This window comes from Protopterus annectens, chromosome 6.part0, assembly GCF_019279795.1.
Source record: "Protopterus annectens isolate FY-2018-M chromosome 6.part0, PAN1.0, whole genome shotgun sequence".
Taxonomy (NCBI): Eukaryota; Metazoa; Chordata; order Ceratodontiformes; family Protopteridae; genus Protopterus; species Protopterus annectens.
In genome coordinates, this window is record NC_056737.1 from 1,704,650,544 (window position 1) to 1,704,674,683 (window position 24,140).

The following is a 24,140-nucleotide window of genomic DNA, read 5'->3' on the forward strand; positions in this document are numbered from 1 at the left end:
AAAGGCATAATAATGTGACAAGACTGTTGCATTTGGGATTGTACAAACAGTACAATTTTTAAGTAACTGACAAGCATTGGAAACATGTCACAAAGCATTATAGAGAACGATGAAGTTTAAATCGCATGTAATCATGTGTTATAAACAAAAAAATCAGATGTGAGAAAACTATATATATATAGTGGTCCTTGAAAAGAAGAGAAAATTAGTATTGGCCACTGAAATTGTTTCACCCAGTTATTACATGCAGAGACTCACAAAGTCATAAAATACCAGGATTTGCAGGCAGAAATAAGAACAATGTGGAAGAAGGATACCCAGACAGTTCCAATACAAGTAGGAGCAATGGGTCTCCAAAAAAAAAAGTTTACAGTTGTATTTAGATATGCTAACAGTACATATAATTCCATATGAATTACAGTACAAGTCAGTTATGGGCACATTGCAGGTGCTGTGAAGATCACTTTTGGCTAACATCAAATATCAAAGCAGTACTAATTTCATGAACTTTAATTATACCCTGACTTAAGAATGGAGTCCATTCCCGTCATGGTATCAGAAATCCAAAAGACTTTTAGAAATCAATGTTGAAGCAGTAAGAAGCTCTAAATTACAGGATGTGAAATAGAATGAAATAACAGTCAACGAAACTTGAGAAAAAAATTAAGACTAGTTCCTAAGTGGAAAATTCCATGTCCAGGTACAGCACCTAACATCTGGCTAATGATATTAACATCGTTGTAAAAAAAAAAAAAAAAAAATTGGCCATCATGGTAAGAGTATAGATAATTCCCATCAGATCTGTTATCTTGCATCCTGCCATCACCCAGAATTGTACCACAGTACAAGGACAAAATGATTGACTTCAACAATTGGCTAAGCTTCTGGTGTCATTCTAAGGGGATCCAGTATCTGTCTGCCTGGGATGACATGATCAACAGACCATGATGCTTTGCCAGAGATGGCCTGCACCTGTCGCCCCTGGGATTCCGGATACTGGCTAAGGCTCTTGCCACCCCTATAGTGCCTTTTTTAGGCAAGGGTCAAATGGCAAATTCACCACCGTAACAGGTTCAAGCAAGCAAAATCTGAGGGTAATGCTACTCAATGCTAGAAGTCTAAACCTCAAAATGCAGTCAGTCGAGGCACTCTTTAAAATGGAGAACATCGACATCTCTGCAGTGACAGAGACCTGGTTCAAGGCTCCAGAGAGCACCCCTGCATTACCAGGCTATAATTCATACCACATCTTTCGGCCACCTAACCTGGACCGAAACACTAAAGGCAGAGACGTGTCCATATTCATTAAGGGTATCCACACCTCCAGGCTAGTTGCTGAGCATAATGCATCCGAGATTATCCAAGTGCAACTAACTCTGGGCAAGACCGCAATCCAAATTGTAGTTTGCTACAGATCCCCACCATGCCCCAGGATTCTCACTCATTTTTTGATACACTGGAAAATATTAGGGTACAACCTAACACCCTAATAATGGGCAATTTCAACTACCCCACCATTGACTGGAAAAACTACTTGTGTACCAACTCTTTTGCTCACCGTTTTCTAGAATTCATAAATTCCAACGCCTTGGATCAACTTATCCACATCACCACCAGGGTCAGCAGTATCCTAGACCTGGTCATTACCAACATGGGAAACCAGTGTTCCACACCAGAGGTCAATTCCTCATTGGTCAGATCTGACCACAAGCTAATCACCCTAGACATCCACATCCCGTCCCCACCCCCCATTAGGGAATCCACAGTAACAAATTTCTCCAAAGCCAACTTCACGCTTCTTAAGACAGAGTTGCCAAACTTCACGACACCCATGCAGATGGGCAATAGAGGTACGACTGCTGAATCCTACACAAATGCACTTTAATAAACACTTACACGAGTGCATGGAGCATGCAATCCCTAACAGAACCAGGATGCTATCCTCCAAAAAAAAAAAAAAAAGGAAGCCAATCTGGCGGCCCCCTGCCATAAACAAACTCTACAACAGAAGAAAGAAACTGTTGCAAAAAAGAGTAAAATCCCATGATTGGAAGAACTCCCTGGTCAGTCTCAGTAAGAAGCTGAGATCCCTCATAAAATCCTCCAAAGCTAGTTATGAAAATAAAATCGCCACTGATTCTAAAGACCGCCACAAAGCATTCTATAGCTATGTCAAGAATCTAAATGGCAACACTCAGATCTGCTCTGAGTTACAGCACAATGGCACTAAATATACAGAACCAACTGATATTGCCACCATCCTGGCAGATAGGTTCAGTGCTAACTTTACCCCCTAAAGGGCACATCTCTATACCAGAAGAATGCAAAGTTCCTGTAATCACGGCTGCACAAGTAAAAACCACACTCTCCAAAGCCAAGAACACAGCATCCATGGGACCTAACAACACCCCAGGCTGCGTTCTACACAAACTACAGAACGAACTGGCACCCCACCTAAGTACCATGTTCAGTCATAGCCTCAACTCAGGCTTTGTGACCACTGAATGGCTCACAGCGATGATTATCCCACTCCACAAAGGGGTAGCCACAACAGACCTCGGGAACTACCACCCCATTAGCCTGACGAGCCTGGTATGTAAGGCTATGGAACGTATCATCATTTAACTTATTAACAATGACATTGATAATCTCCAAACTCTGGACCCCACTCAGTTTGAGTTTGTAAAAGGCAGGTCATGTCTCCTTTGAAGCGGTCACCAAAGCCATAGGTGAGGGTATGGTGGTTCACACAGCCTATCTAGATCTCACCAAGGCTTTCGACACCGCCCCCCCCTCTGGAATTATAGATGAACTCACTAAACTAGGTATAAATCCCTATGTCACAAGATGTGTTGCCAACTGGCTCATGGACAAAACCCACACTGTGAAAGTAGCAGACTCCAAATCCGACTTCAGACCAGTGACAAGTGTAGTACCACAGGGTTCAGTCCTGGGTCCTCTCCTGTTTGGTATCTACTTCTCTGAAGTACAGGCTAACACAGAAGGTCTTTGGCTAATTAAGTTCGCAGATGACTGCAAACTAGGAGCCGTAACTGAAACGCCTGACGATGTGGACATCCTACAAAAGGGCCTCACTGAGACAGATGCCTGGTGTCAAAGCCATGCCCTGAAGCTCAATCCCAAAAAGTACATTGTCATCCCTGTTGGTAAAAACTCTGTACCCATGAACTACCACATAGGCGGTAGTCTACCTAACACCAAAAATGTGACAAGAGACCTTGGGACACAGGTGGACAGTAGTCTCTCCTTTGACGATCACATCAGCACAGTAGTCAGGAAATCCTTCTACGTGGCACACCTCATCACAAAAGGTTTCTCATCCAGGAACAGAGGTCATTGTTCCCCTCTACTCGTCACTCATTAGACCCATTATAGAATACAATGTCCCTTTTGGTATGTACCTCACAAGACATCTACAACAACTGGAAAGGCTGCAGAAGTATTTCACAAAGAGGATTACTGACCTCAAACTGATGTCCTATGCAGACCGTCTCAAAAAACTCCAGCTTTACTCTGTCGCATATCACCTACTCAGAGGCAATCTCTACCTAACATACAAAGCTATGTCAAACCCAGAGCTGTTGGACATGCTCCACTTCAAGAAATCCCAATCCCTCTGAGCTACATGCTCTAGGGACCTAAACCTTGTCACCACAGTAAACTGAACATGCTGGAGGGATAGATTCCTGTACCAGAGACTTCCCATACTCTGGAACAAACTACCTATCTATATCGAACAAGGCTCCTCATTAGCACTCTTCAAAAAAATCTTGATGATTGAATGGGAGATAGGAAATTCACCCCGAGTATCACTTCTGTGGCTTTGCTCGACAGGGGCACAGGATAATAATTTTCTTGCGTGGCGAAAGCCAGGGTACCTTTTTGGCTAGGCTTATATAGGCCCTAGGGCCAATAGCCTAGTATCTACCTATGAAAGCAGGGAGGGAGCAGAGAGAGTGCACTCTCAGTCGCTGTAACATTGACATAGATAAGGGAAATCACCAGTCAGGGGCCACAGGCAGTTCATGGACTGTGAACAGCATCCCCAACCACTCCTTTCTGGAGGCAGTCAAGAGAAGGTTTTTTCTTCATTATGAAGCATGATCAAAGATCACTTACAGGTGGGGGTAAGAATGATAATATCCAGAGGTTACAAAATACCATCATCTCCAGTACACAAAAATTCAATTCCTTGCCCAAAACTTTACCCCATTAGAGAAAACATGTAGGAAAGAAACCCATCCCCTCCTTCAACAAAACAACCTTCCAAAAGGACCCAGTAGAAGAATGGTTAAGGTTACTGTGGATTCTTGGTGCTAATAACAAACTATATCCCTAAATGTGAACAAGTACCTTTTCATTCCTTATACCTTTTTAACTCTTCCTTTTTCACGTACTTCCTTACTGCTATCTAATTTTCTTTCCTGACTTTCTCTCTAAATATTCCATAAGCCTGTTTTCCCCTCACGTCATATTGATATTCCTTTTGTATTAGATTAACTTACCTTTAATTTCTGTACAAACTCTCTAAAATATTCTCTAAGTATTAAATGATTGCCATGTACTTTATATCGATTCTTAACCAATGTTTTTATATTATGTCTAATTTGTAATTATTTAAACTGCAGATGTTTTTGTTTTATTTTTTTAAGATTGTAGAATTGATCTTAAAATGTTTTGTAATAATTTGGAGAATTTTTCCTTGGGCTTCCACTGAAATTGGGCTTCTTCCCAGTCAGACTTTCCCAGTAATCCATACTTAATAGACAGAAGATGGGTCTACTTCAGAATGTCGACCGTTCAGAATGCAGACTTTCATATAGCCCACACCATATGATCGACATCCCGAAAGACCGACATCCAGAAATAGCACAATTTACCTACCTGTAAACACAGTAAAACTGTGTTATGCAGGGGGGCAAGCCCCTCTGTGCCCCCCACACTCCTTGCTACTTAAATATTCTCACTCTGAGATCACACTACAGTGCAGGAAAGGGAATCTCCCAGTCCCGCACTGTAGCGGGATCTCCGCTATCATTTGTCGGCCTTTCAAACATTCGCTCATATGGTGTCGGCCATATGAGTTTCGAACATTTGAACATTTGGATATCAGCAGTATAAAAATTCAAGGTAGTGTCGCTGCAGATGATCCTTGTGTGTCTGTCAAGGGAAGACTGGATGTGCTCTGTGGTCCTTCAGGAGGCATAGCACTGAGTAAAAATAGCCAAGGAGTGCAGGATGTTTGTGTGTGTTGCTGTCAGTACAGAAGCCTGCAGTTTGGTCTCTCCTTAGCCATCAGGGAGTTCACCAAGTGCATGTTGACTGCAGCTGCTGACCAGACTACTGTTGACCAAAGTTTTCCCCGATTGTATCATTGACTCTTCACTGCAGCAGCGTCCCTGTGGCAATTGTTCAACCACACTTTTTGATCAGATGGCTCAGTGTCCTGGGTACCTCAGTTATTTTTTTTTCTTCACTTACATTCACTACCCTCTTGGGATGTGTTTTGAATACCATGACCTGCTAAAAACCTTTCTACTGTCTGTAAGATAGAGCCCCATAGTTGGTCCCACTGCAGCTTATTTTAGTTGAAGATGGAGTGACAGAATTAGTATTCAAAATTTTGGGTTGTCATGGCAGCTGCCATTTTATAGTGCCACATGCTAGCTTGCACAGCAGACTTTTGCAGTAGATGATCAGGCTGCAGTGGTGTCAGCATAAGAAATCACTTTCTCAAAGGAATTATCATTGTAAGTTGGTGCTTGGAATGACTGCGTAAGTCCCCCCCTCCAGTGTCATCATAGCTGTCACGCCCCCTCCCAATGTCATCATAAGCAAATCATTTCACATTACCTTTGCTGTGGCCATGCTTACCGTAGATGCTTCTGTCATAGCATGCTGGAGCATTTCCAGGAAAGAACAGCGTAGGGTTCCTTGGCCCCACAACAACCCACAGGAGGCGCATTTTCATATCATTGTCTTATAGTCCCTCACAGTGCTCCTCTCTGTTTAATTCTTCCAAAGTGTTGATCTTATCAGTGTCAACAAAGTGGGACATGCAGTGGTGGAGATGTGGCTTTAAATCCTTTTCTGTGCTTGCCTACCACTTCTGTTCATCCTCACAGTGATCTAGAAATTTAAGGCCTCCAAATCCAGAATGATACTTTTGGCACTGTAAACACACACACGCACACACACACACACACACACACACACACACACACACACACACACCCCTTGTGATTTTCATTGCTGGCCTTGCACAGCATAGAATGTCAATTTAGATTCATCCCTTTCAGTGCTTTGCTATATCTCACCCCTAAAGAGTACCCTGGGTGGACAAAAGTGCCTGCTCTCAGTTTTAGTTGGGTCTTTTTTAATTTTTGAACATGGCCAGCAATTCCAGATTCACTGATCAGGTCAGACACGTTCTGGCTTTTATATCACAAGTAATGTAGACTTCTTACATAAAGAAATGGAAAAAATTTGTCTATTGGACAAGTAGTAAAGGCATACAGCCTCCAGATAGTTCCCCTAGAGTAGTTTTTTTGTAATAATTTCCAGAACTTTCCTAGAAAGGACTTCACTAATCCTCCATAGTGGCGCATTTAGTGGTGATCTGTAGTCTTCATCAGAGAAGGTGGTTTATCTCATTAGCAGCTGCCAGGACCAGTTAGTCCTTTCTGGAAAGTACTTTTTATTCAAGACTTCCATTAAAAGACACACTGTGTCCATGGAACTTGTACTTCATCTCATCAGTTATAACTGACCCCCCACCACTACCCTTTGAGCCAAACACTACAGTGAGCCTCAGATATGTATCTTGGAAGACTGTGTTTCTAGTGACTGTAACTTTGGCTATAAGAATCTTAGAGCTGCAGGCCCCATTGGTAAAACCCTCTTACCTCACATTCTTTACGGATAAGGAAAGTTGATATAAAGTGAGAGGACTGACCAGGTCTAATAAATTGGGTAAATGAAGTAAGGATGGGACAAAAAGAGAAAAGAGGGTCAATTTCTGAACTATACAAGTTAATTCAAGAAGTCCAAAATAAAAAGCTAGGATTAATGAAGAAGGAATAGGAAAAGACACTAAGGAAGTAAATACCAGTGAAAAAGAGGGTTCGAACTCTGGTCATTGTCAAGAGCAGCAATAATTGTTAAAGGATTCCACATATACATGTGGAAAATTCTTCACCACAAATATTTTTGTACACCAGCAAAGAGCTTTTTCCAGCCGCTGAGACGAATTGCTGGAGATTTAATACAGGAAAAAAGGGGGACTGGCAACCTATTTTTTGGAATTGTGTAGATTAACAGGATTTGAAAAAAAGAACTAAAAGTTCTGAAAAAGCATTGACTGGGCAGAGGGGGTATTAGTAAAAATAGGAGTTTCTGTTAGGGCTTAATGCTGAAGATAAATTGGGCAGGGGGACAACGGAGTTAATCTGAATATTTTTTTTATTTTTTTGTTTTAGAGTTAATCTAAATATTAATGTTGGCAGTGAAAGCCATAACCAAAAGTGGAAAACTGATAAAAAAAAAAAACTAGAATTGAGGAAATAGAGGAGCTTGCTGAGAGGTAGAAAACAAATTTTAATTTTCAATGGCAGAGACGGGTACAAAGTAGAGAGAAGATGTAAGAAAGAAGAGGGAAGAGGAGTAAAAATTTATTAGGGCAGGCAGAAGGTAAATGGGGGTCACTAGTGTACTGGAATGTAAATAATGTACATAGTTCCATATATTTGTTTGTACCTTTTTTGTTGGGGAAAATCTGTGATAGGGAAGTGGTCATTTATAAACAAAGTGAAACAATCAAGTAATGGTGTAATAGTAATTGAAAATTGTGTCAACTTGGGTCTCCTCAGCTTGTACACATTCAAATATGATGTTTATAAAGATTAAGAGGCGGTGTTGACACACACTGAAAGTACATCATTTATATGGATTGCACCAACTGTAAATTGTTATGGAGATAAAATAAATGTGTGTTTTTGATAACCAAAAAAAAAAAAAAAAAACGGGAAAGTCATTTTTGTGCCCCCCCCCCCCCCAAACAAAGAAAGTTACTCATGCCGACTTAAATTCCAAAAACATTTTCCATTCGCCACCCATCGGGTTCTTCTCAGCCTACTTAACAATCCCAAGTTAAAATTTAATACATTCTTTTTTCATACATTAGCACGTTTAGCTAAAGCACTAAACTTTTTTTTGAATATCATAATTATGTTCATAAATCCTCTTTCTTAGGGTTCTACCCATCTTCCTAATATAAGACATGAACATCCAGAACATTTTGCCAAATACAAAAATCCCACAGAGGCACAATTCCCTCTGTTTAAATACACTGTGGAGGATGTGCCAGAAAGAATTGGATTAAATGCTGCGACACCTCCAGGGCTTAACGAAAACATTTCAGTTCAGTCTGTTCTAAGGTTAAGCACTCCAAATTTATAATAATTTTAGTGTATGTTTTTAGTATGAACTAATTATTACATTTGTTATTGTTATGTCTTATTAATAGTTATTTCATAGAGGACTGTGGAAAACTTTTTTGGAATTAATGGTTTAAAATGTCAAAATGTCATTTTAAGGGGATTATTGTATGGTAGTATATTTTTTGAATGCTTGTCTCTTTAAAAAAGAACAATAATGAGCTGGTATTTAAAGATATGATGTTTTTAGAGATGTTATTCTGATAAAGTCCCCAGTGAGGGTGGAAGTGCTAAATCTTCATGTGTTTGTTTGAATAAATGATTGGCGTGTTTGCAACCTGGTCATAGTCCACACCTTGCTCTTCGTGCATGGTTATTGTTGTATCCAAGCGACAATCTAGAGATGATGACTGAAAGGTTTTATTACTGCTGCTTACATGGTCCTGAGTGGCACAACTTCGTCTGGAGCCACTGGAAGGAAGACAAGGTGCCCTGAAGTATCTTACCATCACATGCAGTGACAGTTTGTCCTTTTTTAACCAGCCAACTCTCGTCTGGTAAAAGATGTCGGGAAACTATATGCTTCTGAGATGTCAAGATAAAGATCCATTAGAGTCTCATTGATTCAGGAGTCCCCTCCCTAAAATGCTATTCCCCTAGTGGAGAGGCACTTGCAGAGTTAGTGTCAGTGATGACACAATGCGAATTCCCCCTACAGCTGCAGCGGAGAGGGCTACCAATGCCGAGGCCCATGCCAGCAGACTGACAAGGCTGCACCGACAGGCTGTTGAGTACAGCTCTACCTTGCAATATATAGTGAAATAAATTAGGAGGAGTAAATTGTTTACTGCCAGTAGGTGTAGTGTGTTCTGTGTCTAATGATTAAATAAAAGTTTGCCAGTCTAATATTGATCTACAGGATATGCAGTAGTAAAGCACTGTGTCATGTATTTATTTATTTTATTTATTCATTTTACATTTGTTATCCAGTAAAAATCTATTTTACTGGACAAAAAAGCTTCTACCAAAATCTCCTACATAAACACCAAAACTACCCCAAAAGGTCTGGACAGTCTTAAATCAGCTACTTCATCCAGGTCATTCTACCACCCCAACCCCAGCTAACTTTAACCATAGTTCTCCAGAGACCATAGCCAGCGCTTACAACAATTTTTTCACTGAAACAATCCAATCTCTAGCAAATCAGCTAACTTCCACAAACTTAAATCACACATCTAATCTATCCACTTGTTGTTGCCTTTCGGCTTATCCCGGTTAGGGGTCGCCACAGCGGAACTCCGGTCCGCTAATGTTTGGTAGTGGATTTTTACGTGCCGAGTTACCAGCCCTGACGCACAACCTTCAACGAAGGCACGCCCATTCACACATGCCTCCACACAGAAGACGCTCTAGCTGAGAATCGAACGCAATCTATCCACTAATCACTCCAAATTTAGCTTCCAACCAATATCCACTAGTTTCATCAAAACTCTTCTAAACAAACTAAAAACTACCACCCTTGCTGCTGACCTCCTCCCTGCAGAGTACCTACAGATAGCTGTAGATGCCATTACATATCCCATATCTATCCTTGTTAACAGAACCTTATCCAAAAATGCTCTTCCCTCCCTCTGGAAGATATCCCATGTCATCCCACTCCACAAAGGTGTTAGCTCTACGGACATATCCAACTATAGACCCATTGCCATTCTTTCCCCACTAGCCAAAATAATGGAGAAATGTGTACACAAACAACAAATGCAATACCTTATGCAGAATAAATTACTATCCAGCTCCCAGCATGGCTTCAGGCCATACCACAGCACCACCTCAGCCCTCCTTTCCTTTACTAATGCTATAAACCAAAACAGAAATGACAATAGGCTAACCCCTGCCCTCTTCCTTGACCTATCAAAAACCTTTGATATGGTCAACCATGAACTTCTCATAGTCTATTTAAAATCTGTCTCCCTCAATAACCACACTATCCAGTGGTTCCAGTCCTACGTGATTGGTAGACAACAGGCAGTACTATGGCAGGGCAAACTCTCCAATCAGCTATCTCTCACACTTGGGTGTCCCTCAAGGCTCCATACTTGGTCCGCTACTCTTTTCCATTTTTATCAACAACCTTCACACTGCTATCCCTAAAGCTACCTGTATTCAATATGCTGATGATTCCACTCTGATCTGCTCAGCCACCTCCCTATCCGAACTGCAAATATTAACCCAAAATACATTTAACACCATTGAGAACTGGCTTTCCAACCAACGCCTATTACTGAATCCCTATAAAACTTAACTTCTACTCTTCACCCCCACTAGTAGATCTACCAAACTGTCATTCTCTGTCACATCTAACAGTGGCACCACTATTTCCCCAGATCAACACATTAAACTTCTAGGGGTTATCATAGACAATAATCTCAGATTTGATCTACAAACCATACAGACCTCAATAAGAAGCTTGGATCACTGTATAGAAACAAAGCATTTTTAACCCCACTGGCTAGGACTACAATCGCCTGATCACACCTACTGTCTTCTCTTTTATATGCCTCACCTGTACTCTCAAACCTCAACAAAACCAAACTAAGTAAGCTATCCCATAGCTACAACCATATTGCCAGATTCGCCACTGGCTCCACCCAGAGAACCTGAAACAACTAGAGTGGCTAGAGCTGCCCAACTTAATACAATTCAATCAACTCAATAGCACACAATGTTTTGTACCACCCCGAAGAACCCCCTGCACTAAAAAATATTAAGCCATATAGTAACCTGAGATCCCTACGGTCAGTCTTTAAATTGCTTGTCCAAACCCACAAAGCAAATAACTCAGCTGGTGAATCCCTGTTTGACAACTTTGTGGGAAAAACCTGGAATTCATTGCCAAACTATATAACTCTACAATCCTCCAAAAGTCTCTTCAAAAATAAAACCTCAAACAGCATCTCAAAGTGAATTGGCTATGCCCATGTACCAACCCTGGCTAGCTATAAATTGATAGCATAAACAGTAATTATCATTAGCTGCAACAACGCCACCAGCTGATAGCATAAACAGTAATTATTACCTGCAACAATGCCACCAAGCTCTGTAGCCAATCTAACTTGTAACTGTGTCTGTCCATGAGAATTGTGAAGTCCCTATTAAGGGAACACTACATAACCAATGTATATAATGTAAATAATCATTTTGTTTTTTTATATATTATAGTTGTTTTTTGTAACTTTTGTGTAATCAGTGTATATTTTTGTTTATGTGGAGCTTTTCTCCCCGGGCCTCCGCTGAAAATGGACATGCATCCAGTCTGACTGTCCCGGTAAACAAATGTAAGATAAATAAAATAAATGGTATTTCAAAGAACAATTTAAACTAGTGGCATCCCCTGCAAATGCCACAGAAGGTTAGAGGTAGACCATTTGAAGACTGTTACAGTAAGATTACAGTTGTGTTAGAGTTGCTCATTTAAGATTCCATGATCTAAAAGCGGCCAAGTAATGGATGATGAAGAAGATGGAATAAGACCCTGGTACCCTCACTAGTTGGAGGGCATTCAGAGCCCTACGCATGACAGTCTCACAGCTCTGGTGGTTCCAGAAACTTGATGCCAGAGATCAGCGAGGTCATGGAAGGCTAGATGGGGCTCACATTCCGTATATATCCCCCCCTCTCGATAGCCTTATCTGTGTAGAGAAGGTTAGAGACAGGTAGGCACAGTTCTCCACAGCATGTGAGTCAACAGTTTGCTTAATAAAAAAAGGGTCTATCAGTAATCTCTGCAGGTGAAACTGGAAAAACAGACCTTATCTGGAAGGAGTGCATTAGCTGGAAAAATCACTGGTTCAAAGATATACCACCAAGATATAATAGCTTGGTTGATGCAGAATCCAATCTGTAATAAGCAGGACCTGAGGCAAGCATCGTGAGCTTTGTAGAGTCAGCTTGTTGAAACTACACCCAACATCAAATGCTTTTACCAAAAGATAGGTGTACCTGATTGCAGATGCTGGTTTCCTCATGGCAGGTGCAGTCATATTGGCATTTTGAATATTACTCAAAGGGAATATTGCTAAGATATTCACAGATTTTCTTTTTAGTACCATATTTTAGTGAGAATCAAACCCATTTGGAATCTTAGTCACTTGAAAAAAGTTTAATAGAGATGCTTTCTACTGAAAACTGTGTCTTCCTTCTGCATCCTTCACTGTGGATGTTGCATATGCTCAGTGGGTAGCAAAGTGCTGTTTATTCTTCAGGTACCCACCACAAATTTTTCTGAAAGGAGGCAGATGTGTTGTCTTTTTCACCCCTTATCCTTTGCTGTATCTGTAGCCCCTGTTGTCTAGCAATAGTGGTGACATAGTTCCACTATTCAGAAGACGTCTCGTTATTGGTGGTATTCAGGAAGAACAGATGAAGCAAGATAAAACCATAACCTTCACCTTCTGTTGTAACTGTGGTGGTTCTCTTCAGGGAAATGTGTTTTACACTCTTGCGTATGAGAGAAATATTTTGTCTTTTTTCCTCATGAGAATTGATAGATTCTAAATAAAAGTTTCAAAGGTACATTGGAGAACTAGGTGATGATGTAAAGAGGGGCAGCTGCATTCAGGTGGACTCCCTGTGGTGGACTTCTGCTTCCATCAGCATGCTCTTGTGTACTGGGCTTGCTGTTCAGGAATGTTGCCTGATTTGTATCTGTTGTATTTAGAAGTGCCTTCCCAGATTTGTTCCACCTTTTGTTGAGGAAATATGAACATCAAAGTAGGTATTAAGATGATGATACTGCCACTTCCATAATGGAATATTACATAATGGTAATATTTTTTGTGTAAAGTGTTTTTTCCTCTTCATTTTGTGTGCACACTGCACTACCAGTGAAATTCATGGTTTGTCTAAAAGTGGTGAAAAGTATACACCTGAAAATATCAAGAAGGAAGGTAGAAACCAAATGCAAAGTTAGTGAGATTGAGAATACCAGTGGACAGCAGGTCTGTTGGTGTCTTGATTACAACCAAAAATAGCCTTTCACACTTTCTTAAAAAAACACCAGTGGGATGAATTTATTTCTGTCAAATCTACCCAATTTATGCATCTAGCAACACACACACTTAGGTACCTTGAGTAGTTGTTTCATGCATCACAGTTTGTGGGGCTGAAGTACATTCATATAATGGGAAGGAAGTTGTCCTACCATAAAAATGCTTTCACTATCCCATTTTTTTGTTTGTTTTTAAAATGTGTTATTTTTCTGATTCTGTCATATGCATTGTTCACAACAGGACTGAGAGACCTGCATTGCCATGATTGTTCCCTGGTTACTGCCCCCTAAAAAAAAATAGTGTTTGTGGTCTGTAGGGAGTTTATTGTATCTTTAAAGGACTAATGTAAATGTGTAAAGTTTAAGTTGTTATGAATATTATGTTATGTCAGAATATTAGTTTAAGAAAAAGTTGTAATAGGTGGTTAATGGGTTTATATTGCATTTCAGGCCGTCAGGTCACTGAAAGAGACAATCGAAGACTGCTGGGACCAGGATGCAGAAGCCCGCCTCACAGCCCAGTGTGCAGAAGAACGAATGGCCGAGTTAATGCTAATATGGGATAGAAACAAGTCAGTCAGCCCAACACTGAATCCTATGTCAACTGCTGTGCAGAATGAAAGGCAAGTCGAAGACCATTAGAAAAGGTAGTGCCCATAAGGACACAGATGATTAGTGTGTTCCTTGAAAGCTGCCTACAGCTATATGCTGTTTCCTGGGGGAGGGATGTGTGGCTAGTCTGTTGTAAAAGTGAGTTGATTACAGTAAATAAGTTAATTTTTACCAAGACAAAGCTGGAAGTATCTTTTTTTTTTTTTAGTGCATGTATTGATTTCTTTGCTTAAGCAGTGTTGCTAGAAACTGTTGGAATGCCATCCCTGTGTTTTAGGGGCAGGACATCCATGTGTGTTGCAGGTCAGCTGAAAACAGAGTGAGAGGATAGAGTACCACAAGCCAGCTCTACATCCTTCTGGGGGGAGGTTCACTCCTCCTGGGTATGAGGGCTTATTGAAGTGTTCAGCAGTGCTAACAGTCACCCAGGGCAGGGAAATGTGTACACGAGAACTTGTTATTGTACCTACCTTGTTAGCTTATAGTGTATCAGTTCTGAAAGAATGCTGGGGCATGCTAAGCTAGTCCAGGCCACCTGCAGTCTGAAACTCCCACCATCTGCTCCCTGGCTGTGCCACTCTACCCACTGAAAGCTGTTAGGATGCAAGAAAAAAAAATCCCACTCAAACCCCTCCCCACACCACCCACATGTGGGTGTAGTTTGCAAGACTGTTAAGGTTTCATACTTTAGTACTAGCAGACAGTTTCAACAATATATAGCCTAGAATTTCACCCCAGAGTGTGTTACCAGGGCCATATTGTGAATCACTGGGTTACATTTATGTGAATCTATCAAATTGTTGAGGCCTAATCTTAATATATCTCTCCAAGAAGTTCTTGTTTATGTTACACTGCAAGTTGTAAGTTTGAGTGAATGTTCCTAGCATTACCATTGTTTCTGATGTGGAGAAGGTCTAGTTAAACATGGTCCTTCATAGTCTGAAAGGCAAGATAGAGAGATCTCCACATTTGAGTCTGTATAAGATAAATATATAATGTTTTTAGTCTCTATCTCTGGATAGTTGAAATCTAATCCTTTTAGGAAACAGTGAAGTCTTCCAAGCTTGGGTACTAATTTGGTAAGGTACATACCATTCAGAGCATTATATTCACTGTTTTGTCTAATAAGTGAGGTATACAGGAGGTTTAAGACATCCTTGGATCTTGAGAATATGCTTTTTATATTTAACTGGAAAATAGAAAGATATTTCCTTGCTGTAACTGATCCTTGATGATATAGGAGAGTTCAGTGTTGATGAAAGTGCTTGGATCTCTTAACTGTGTGGATCTTTAAATGAGTTTCCATTTCTGACGTGATCAATATGAAAGATTTATTTTGCTAATGCTGCACTCCTTCTTTTTTTTTTTTTTTTTTTTTTTGCATTAAGTCTAACGTCATTGCCAGAGCACCAGGCATTGACTCTGTCTAGCCCTTCTTGGGTGGTATGCGTATTGGGGGGAGCAGTAATGACATCCAGTTTGCAGTCCTCTGTAAACATGGTCAGCCATAATCAACAGGAAACGTAAATCAGTCTTTACGTTAGAGAAACAGATGTCAAAGAGAAGCAAGGCCATCAGAGGCACAAAGGATCCTGCTGCTGACTAATTTATCAGTTTAAGGAGATGCCACCAACTGTAATCCTGTATGTATGATCAAAGAGCCAGCTATCATCCATCAAGTATTATAGATTTTATGTGAATAAGTGCGCATAAGTAAATTTTTTTTTTCTGTTTTATGTGTTGTCTGTCCCATCCCCATCCCATCCATCCTTCCTTTCAGGCTCTTCTGATGGCTTCTTTTACACCCCCGATCTGCATTTTTTCCTTACACAGGGACAAAAGCATTAGTAACAAGCAGACCCAGTCTGGATGGCTTGTTTTCTGTTTAAAGCACGATGCTTCCCCTCCATGCGTCTCTTGACAATGCTTCACAGAGTCACTCCACAGAAATTTCTTTGGAGAGCCATCACATACACACTTAAGTATACCCTTATATGAGCCCTCCACAACTTCCATAAATTACTACATTTCCAACATTACTTTGCTTCCTCATTAGAGATAATGGGATTACGGGGTTCCCATCATAGTGGGAGAGGTAAGGAGGCTTGGCTGATTCATTTCTTCCCATCAGTCCTGTGGCACCCAAATTATTTCTGTAACTATGACTGATAGTATCACTGGTGGAAAATCCTGCATCATTAGGTTAGCTGAGTAGGCATTTGGGTGGCATTACTAAGCTGGGTTTGTCCTGGGTTCCTGTCAGAAAGGAAAGAGAAACTTTTGAGATGATGAGAGTTCTTCCAACTTGGCCTTTTCTGTGATGAAGATCTTTGTCACCCTTCAGCTCCATGTTAGCTGTTCCTTCCTATGTACTGTATTCCTTCCCTTCTAGACCATTTTCTCATTTAATGTTGCTGGTGTGTTTCTCCTCAGACTATCTCTGAAAGTAAGCTCTACCCAAAGAATTCAATAAATAAATGGCAGCTATTTCTGCCTGTTTAGGTCCTTATGAAGTCTTTGTTCTCTTCTAATGCAGGTTTCTGGAGAAGGCAGAACCCCCAGTATTGTGTGCCAAATCTGATGCCTGCATTACATGCTGTACTGGATATGAATGGATGCGTTTGCATTTGATGGATAATCAGCATTATTCAAAAAAAAAAAAAAACAGACTGTACCAGATTGTGTTGCCACTGTGTCAGTCCAATTCTGGTCAGCAGAGCCACTGCAGAATGTCCTGTGCATCAGCAGAAAAGAAAGTCCTTATCCACCCAGCATTTTGACTCTGGGTAGTAATGCGACATGCCCTCCTTGCAGCAGTGAGAAGTGTTACCTTTTACCATTCAGAAAAGAAGCATGAGACTCCTTACATTCCATGGTGCAGATGTTCTGATTATTTGTCCTTGGTCGTGGCTGCCATGGTAACTAGTTTCGGGCATCTACATTTATTTAACAGATAAGAGAATTGTGATGCTTTTGCATTAGTGTATCAGGTGAGGTTTCTGTTCGGTAGCATATATTTTCTGGCCTGATTTTGCATTAATAAACTGTATAGTTGTTCAAGTCCTTTTTTTTATTTTAGGCACCATTCTGGTGAGGTTGTGAAAGGGAATGTGCTTGGCAGAATTAGAGATTTGTCCCCAAGTTAATTTAATGCAGGGCAGAATGTTTTGTAATGTTGGCTTTCTGTAAAAAGACCTCTTAAACTTACCATATCCTTAACACTTTGTCTTCAACTCTTCATGTGGGTAATGCAGCCTTGGCACCTGGATGCAACACAAACTGATGCATATTCCTTATAAACATGATGTTACTGCATGCCATTTCTTCTTGCTGCTCAAAATAGTTGATTTATTAAGTGTGCTTTTACTGCTGTTTTCAGTTCATTTTCCTGCACTGTAATTTATAACTTTATTTTCCCTTCTTTCTGGAAGACAAGTGATTAGATAATTTAGAGGGCATTCTATGAAGGTTTTTGGTTTCATAAAGACATCATTTATACTTTTATTAGTCATGTTTATGGTAAACAGAAATGTTTCTGTACATCATGTTCAGGCTGCATGAGCTCTTCATGATGAAGAAAATTATACACACTGCGCAATTTAATAGGGCAGTGGAGAATATACAGTTTCAACTCTGACTGCACAATTAATCCATATAAAACTGCAACACTTTCAGAGGAGAGAGTCAAGAAAAGTCTTCAGTTTGGCAAGAGCAAAGAATCAATAAATGCAGCTAACAAGTTCAGGTGTTCTGGGGGAAATGTCTAGTAAGTGTAAGAACTTCGGGGCGAAGGAGCCACCAGAAGAAATGCACAAGTCCTTGAGACTCTAGTGATCTATGGCCTGAATTGTGGTACACCCAAAACTTCCAAAACAGGACTTAATGCTGTCTTGAAGGGTAAATATCACATGCAGTCTTTTGACAGTCACTTGGGTTAACAATGTCCTAGTTCCTGTCACTGACAAAAATCATTGAGCAGTAGTATAGAGCAGTCAAGGAGTCTTAAAACGTTGCAGATAATTTCTGAGCTGGTTTTACTTTAACTGAGTAGAAGAATTACCAAAGCATCCAGGTATACTGTCTTCTGCATTTCAGGATTGTTAATTTAGAGCCCCCAACACACACACAGTACACTTGTGATTTCATGCAAAACTGCCCCCCCCCCCACACACACACACACACACACACACGCACACTATGATTTCATGTAAGCAGCCCTAAGTCCAACTACTAAAACTGCTGTCTGTTCATTAGATAGCTCCTGTACTGGTACTAAATCTGACTACTGGTGACTTGTACAGGGTAAGTAGTTTAGTAGGCTAGTAGACTGGGTTGTCACTTACAGGGCCCTACACTACTGGAGTTGGTTGCTGTTCTCCTTAATAGCAAAGGTAATCCCATAAGTTTCTTCTCAGCAACTTCAGTATTTCTTTAGGTTGTCCGAATCTGACATGCCATTGGAGGTATAAGGAAATGTTAGATGCTGTATTGTTTAAGACCAAACTTTTGTTTCACCTATTTGGATATTCCCGATATGTTTCAGACACAATGGTAATATGTTTTGTGTATTACATTCTATGATGCTCTTTACTTAACTTTTGCAAGTTTATTAGGACTGACTTTAACAAGACCTGTTTAAAATAATTTCAGTACTGATTTCACCTCTAAATTTTGCAGTATTTCTGGCATTTCTTTAGGTTTTAACAATGTTTTGTACTTTATATTGCATCTTACATCATGTGTGTATTTGCTCATGGCTGTATATTATACATAAGTACTTTTGTTTTTCTATTACTTTCAACTTTGCAATTTCCCTTGCTGATCCATCAGCCCTGAATGTGGGGTGTGGCTGATCAAAAAAGGGCTCTGAATGAGATCACTTATCCAGTTTGGACTGTCTGCAAGATTTCAGATATTTCCTCAAATCTGTCTGTGAGAAACTGCTTATACTGCCTAACACCCTGGTGTAGTAAATGTATGCTGTACCTGCACAGCCTCATTACAGATTCTCCCTAACTCAAATGTAGAAAGGAAGACCCAGAAATCAGTGTTGACAACTGACCAAATAGGAACTCCCATTGTTAAATGCACCGGAGGTGCTGCAGGTGCATCATTTAGGGTAGCTGCTGCTAAGATGGCAGGTGCCATGCTTAGATCAGGACATTATCTTTCCTAAATAATATAAATTAATGTTCGTCTGTTCCTATAAATGGCCAGGCTTTATAATTCTGCCTAGTGTGGGGTATTTTGAATGGATTTTGTGAATGCACTGACAGTTGTCAAGCAGACTTCATCCACTGGTCCCCTAGTATTCAGGAAACTTCTGTCCTGTAAGTGTTTCTCTTAAGAAGGCAACAGCCTACCTGTCAAGCCTGGCAAAGAACTTGTCACATGGAGTACCAGAAAGAGGTGACTGACACATCTAGACTTCTTAATTTTGGAGAAGAGGCATTGTTTTAGGGCGCAATTTACTCATTTCATACAGCACTTTTAAACTTTTACTTCAGACATACAGGTTCTGCAGGTAATTTTGGAGAGATGTTCAGTAGAATTGATCAGAACCAATATAGTTAGCAGTAGTCCAGATTGAAGCACTTGCACATAGCTCCTGTCTTTGGTGAAAGTAGCAGTTTTCTCAGAAAAATGACAGTACTTTCTGCATCATCACTGCATTTCTGAAGTGTTTTATTTATGTATTTATTTTTTTTTATTCTCAAAAAAAAAAAAAAAAAAACAAAATAGTGAAGACCAGTTTTTAGCCTTTCCAAGTTAAAACCATTTGATCATGCATGTAATCCCACCCATTGCCGTCAAGATCCAAGAGACGTATTCTGAAACTAGGTAATACTAGAAAATATTTAAGCAGCACAGTCCATCCAGACAAATGTCCTTCTCCCTTTCAATAGAGTACAATGGACCGTGTTTCTTGTTGTTTGCCGAACTTTAATGTAAACCTTTCTGTGCAGCATTGCTTAGCTGTAAGGGAAAATATTTTCCATGTATGGCAATCTTAATAAAATCTAGTGTGCTTCTTATCTCACTTCCAAAGCTGTAATAAATCTTCATAGAAAGCAACTGCATTGATTCTAATACTACTTTTTCATGTATCTTTACTGAAAAGAAAAAAGTATAATGTAGTTTCTTTTACATCTATCTTCTAGCGTTTACAAATGTTTTTGTTAGTTTGGTAATTATTAGTTTGCTTATCCTACATTTCTCTTCAGAAAAAAAAATGGCTACATTTCCTTTCATTATAACTTTATTCATTCCCTAGAAGATAAAAAGTAGACCCCTAAGTTACAGTGTTAACAGTAATAAACTTGGTCATAGTTGTTGACCTTGGACATGGAGGATGCTTGCATACAGTTAGCAGTGTACAAGTATCAAAAGGAAATGTTTGAGGTTGTAAGTGGATGATATCCATTTTCATGTGGAGGCTGTTCCATAACCTCCAGCATGTTGATCAGATAGTTATCCCTTGTTTATAACCTTCTTTTGGTACAGCATATCTTGATGTTCCCCCAACCTTTGTGAATGCTTGATAATGTTTACCCTATTCTGAGCATTTATTTCAACTTTTAATTATAAAACGTGCTGTAGACTCTTGGAGTAACTTTTAGTTCCTAACATAGTCTTCAAAAAAAGTTAAAGTTCTGGGAGGTATTCAGGAATCGGAGCTAAGGCTTTCCTTCCCCAGCCTAGACAGTATGTCTGTTACATCAGTATTTATGTTCTGCATGTTGATTCCAGACTTTGCTAGTGCAACCTCATGAATCTGGGAATTATGTCCTTTTTTTATCCCAATGGCTACATATGCAAGCTTGCATATGCAGGTAGCTCAGTTGAATTTGAATAATCTGTGGAATTTGCCACAATCCTGTGGAGAAGAGGATTCCAGCACTGCTCTTAATCGTGATAAAGTTCCTTCTGGTAGGTGCAATAATTTCATGCAACACAGGGCATCATGCATCTTCTTTAAGGTCTTAATCTAATAGTAACTGCATATATATCAGTTGGCTTGAAGGCACTGTCTTCACTTGTGACCTGTTGATTCAATTCAGGATTGAGTTCTCCTTAAGAATGAAGTTAATGAGAACAATTGCTTTGCTAAATGAATCCGCTATCAAGCTTATTATATACTGGCCTTCCAGAAACTTATTAACCATAACCACATCATATTTTCTGCTTCTCAAATGTGTATCAAGATTATTTTTGAAGTAAGATAATGATCAACTTGCTGTGATTGTGAAGATAAGCTTGTTGCATAAACTTGGAAAGTATGGTATATTGTTTTTGAAATGTTTTATATTATTGGTATTTATTTTCAGTATTAGGTTTCCTCTGTCTGATGTTAGCTTGCTAAGCATTTTATTCAAGTCCTTGACTTCAAAGTAGAACTAGATCAGCTATTACCTCATAAACCAATCTGAGGTAATTTCTAATTAATCCGTTAAAAAAACATAATTTAGAGATGATTCGTGAATCATTTTTGATTAGTTCAGGTTTTCCACCTATATTGTTCAATGCGTGCAGAACACAGCATTGTGTTAAGTACTGGGTCACGTTAGTTGAACTTAGTCATACATTGATCTCTTTAGCGTAATTAGATTCTTTTTAGAATTAGGATACTGTAGAATATGCTTGTCTGGCTTTGGTAGATAACACACTGTTGAGAACTTAACTGTTGTCTATCATTGTCTCTGGAGCTCGAATGATAGATTAGTGTTTTTAATGATTTTGACTGTTTATTTCGTAATCGTAATTTGTTTTATCTGCCAAGTGTGATAATACTGGAATAAGCATCGGCCATGAAAGCTTTCCAGACTAGCTTTCTTCCAGGGTTTCTACCAAACAATGTATGTGAAGCCATAGAATGAGGTAATGCTTTACAGCATTTGATGGCTACAAGTTTTGTGGTGCTATTTTGCTGACAGATCTTGGATTCATTGGAGAAGTTTGGGCATACTTTATTTTATTTTGGCTGTTTTGTTTGCTCACTAGTTCACACAGTGGTTTTATAACTTGCTAGCATTTTGGATTTCTTGCTGCTTTAGTAGATTTAGCAAGTAAGCTAGCAATTTTGTGTTCTTCCCTTTTGTGTGGATTTAATGTGGAGCTGGTTTTAGATATAGTGGAGTTAACAATATCCTAAGCTGAGGTGCTGTACATTTTTGTTTTCACTATATTAGCCTGGTTTTGAAAGAACCATTATTGCTTTTATATCGGCCAGCATATTTCGCATCCATAAGCTGTTAGCAAGGGAAATTGTGCAGTCAGTGCTGCAGACAAAAGATTTATTAAGCTGACTGGTTTATTTGGTCACAAGTATCTAGGGTGAATTGCCTTATGTGTATATTTTTGCATCATCCAGTTATTGAAGCTTTGGAGTTTTGCTTTACTCCTCTGGACTTGTTTAGACAGCGATTGTTTGGCTATAACAGAGACTATACTCATTCTTGGCGAATACGTAAGTCTGGGAATGTGGCCCACCATAGCTGCCTCTGGCTGTATTATTTCCTTTGCTATTTGCTCTGCAGCAGGTTTAAAAGCTTACAACACTGTAAACGAAACAGCTGTAGATTATGTGGGTGGCCTTTGTCTTGTATGTGGATATTTATATTGTAAACTGATGTTTCTGTGCATGGCTATGATTATCTACTGGAGCAGTTCCTAGGAGGGATGTTTTGTATTCCATCATCTGCCATGATGATCTGACATGTGTGATGAAATCGTGTTTCTGAAAAAAGCAGAACAACTAAGACAAGTACTGTTATTAAGCAAAAACATTTTTATACCTCAATTTTTCTGCATGTAACAGAACAGTTTGTATTGGATGCTTTCATTCAGATGAACAGAGTTTGGCATCTTCATTTTCATGTGGACGTTTTCTAATCAGCATTATTCTACAGTAATTGTGTAAACGTTTGTTTTTGGTGACGTGTTACATTTTTCAGCCATTATCACTCTAACATGGATTGTCCTATCTTACGAGCCTCCTGTTTTCTTTGTGCCCATCTGACTCTGTATTTTTTTAAAACATCTTTATTGAATTATCACTTGTGACATATGCAAACTTATATTTATATAAAATTAATCAAACCATATTAACAAGTTCACATTTACAAACATTATACATCATGTATATTGTTCTGTACAATATAATCAATCCAACATTCCAAAAAAATGTTCAATTCCTGCCTTCTCTTAAACCTCATTCCTCTTCCAAAACATTTTTCTGCATGTGTTGTTCCCACAATTTCTGTTTTTCTTTCTGTGTGATTTACTCCTACCCTTTCGTAAAGATCCCACTTCCTGTACTTTTATCACTGTAACAGTATTCATTACTTCAAGTATGGTTGGTTTAGACTTTGCTTTCCACTTTTTTGGCAGCCACCAGACTTAAACTTAACAAAGCTTAACTATGCCTAGGATATTCAGATCCTGTATGCCAACTAAAAAAAATCATTTCCTTAGTTACTTTTTTTGCTCACCCAGTATTCCTGGCAAAAAACTTTGTAGGGAATTTTTAAAGTCTGCCAACTTATTACAGTCCCAAAGCGTAGGCGCCCAGTTACCTCTCCATTCCACCTCTAACATTTGCCATCTACCTGAGGAAAAATTCTTTGGAGTGTACTTGAGGTATAAAAATACCTATGCAAACACTCCAGGCAGAAACCCTAAATCTTCTAAACTGTGTTGCATATTTGAGAACCATACATATGTCCTCCATTTCTTTCCTTGTGAATTTTTATCTAATCTCTCTTCCTAATGTTTTCTGACTTCCTCTGACTGATTCCTATAGTTATCATGCAGTATTTTATATGCCCTACTAATTATACCTTTTTAACAGAAGATTCTGTTCTGGATTCAACTAAAAACTCAACCAGTGCAGGCCTTTCACTTGGGATTCACCTATCCCTTTCTCTTTGCCTATACTCATGATAGCAGTCCCTGATAGGGAAGGCAATATCTAGCCTGCAGCCCAAATATCTTCTTGGCCCCTTCCCATTCTGCTACCTTTACCT

At 39.5% G+C, this 24,140-nt stretch overlaps 1 protein-coding gene across 1 annotated transcript in view; it reads left to right on the forward strand.

Moving 5' to 3' along the window:
• BMPR2 (bone morphogenetic protein receptor type 2) overlaps window positions 1–24,140 on the forward strand; it is a 1,499,742-nt gene that overhangs the window by 1,176,055 nt on the left and 299,547 nt on the right. The window contains exon 11 of the mRNA XM_044075094.1: window positions 13,954–14,126. Coding sequence (XP_043931029.1) covers window positions 13,954–14,126 — 173 coding nt within the window. The remainder of the gene's footprint in view (window positions 1–13,953; window positions 14,127–24,140) is intronic.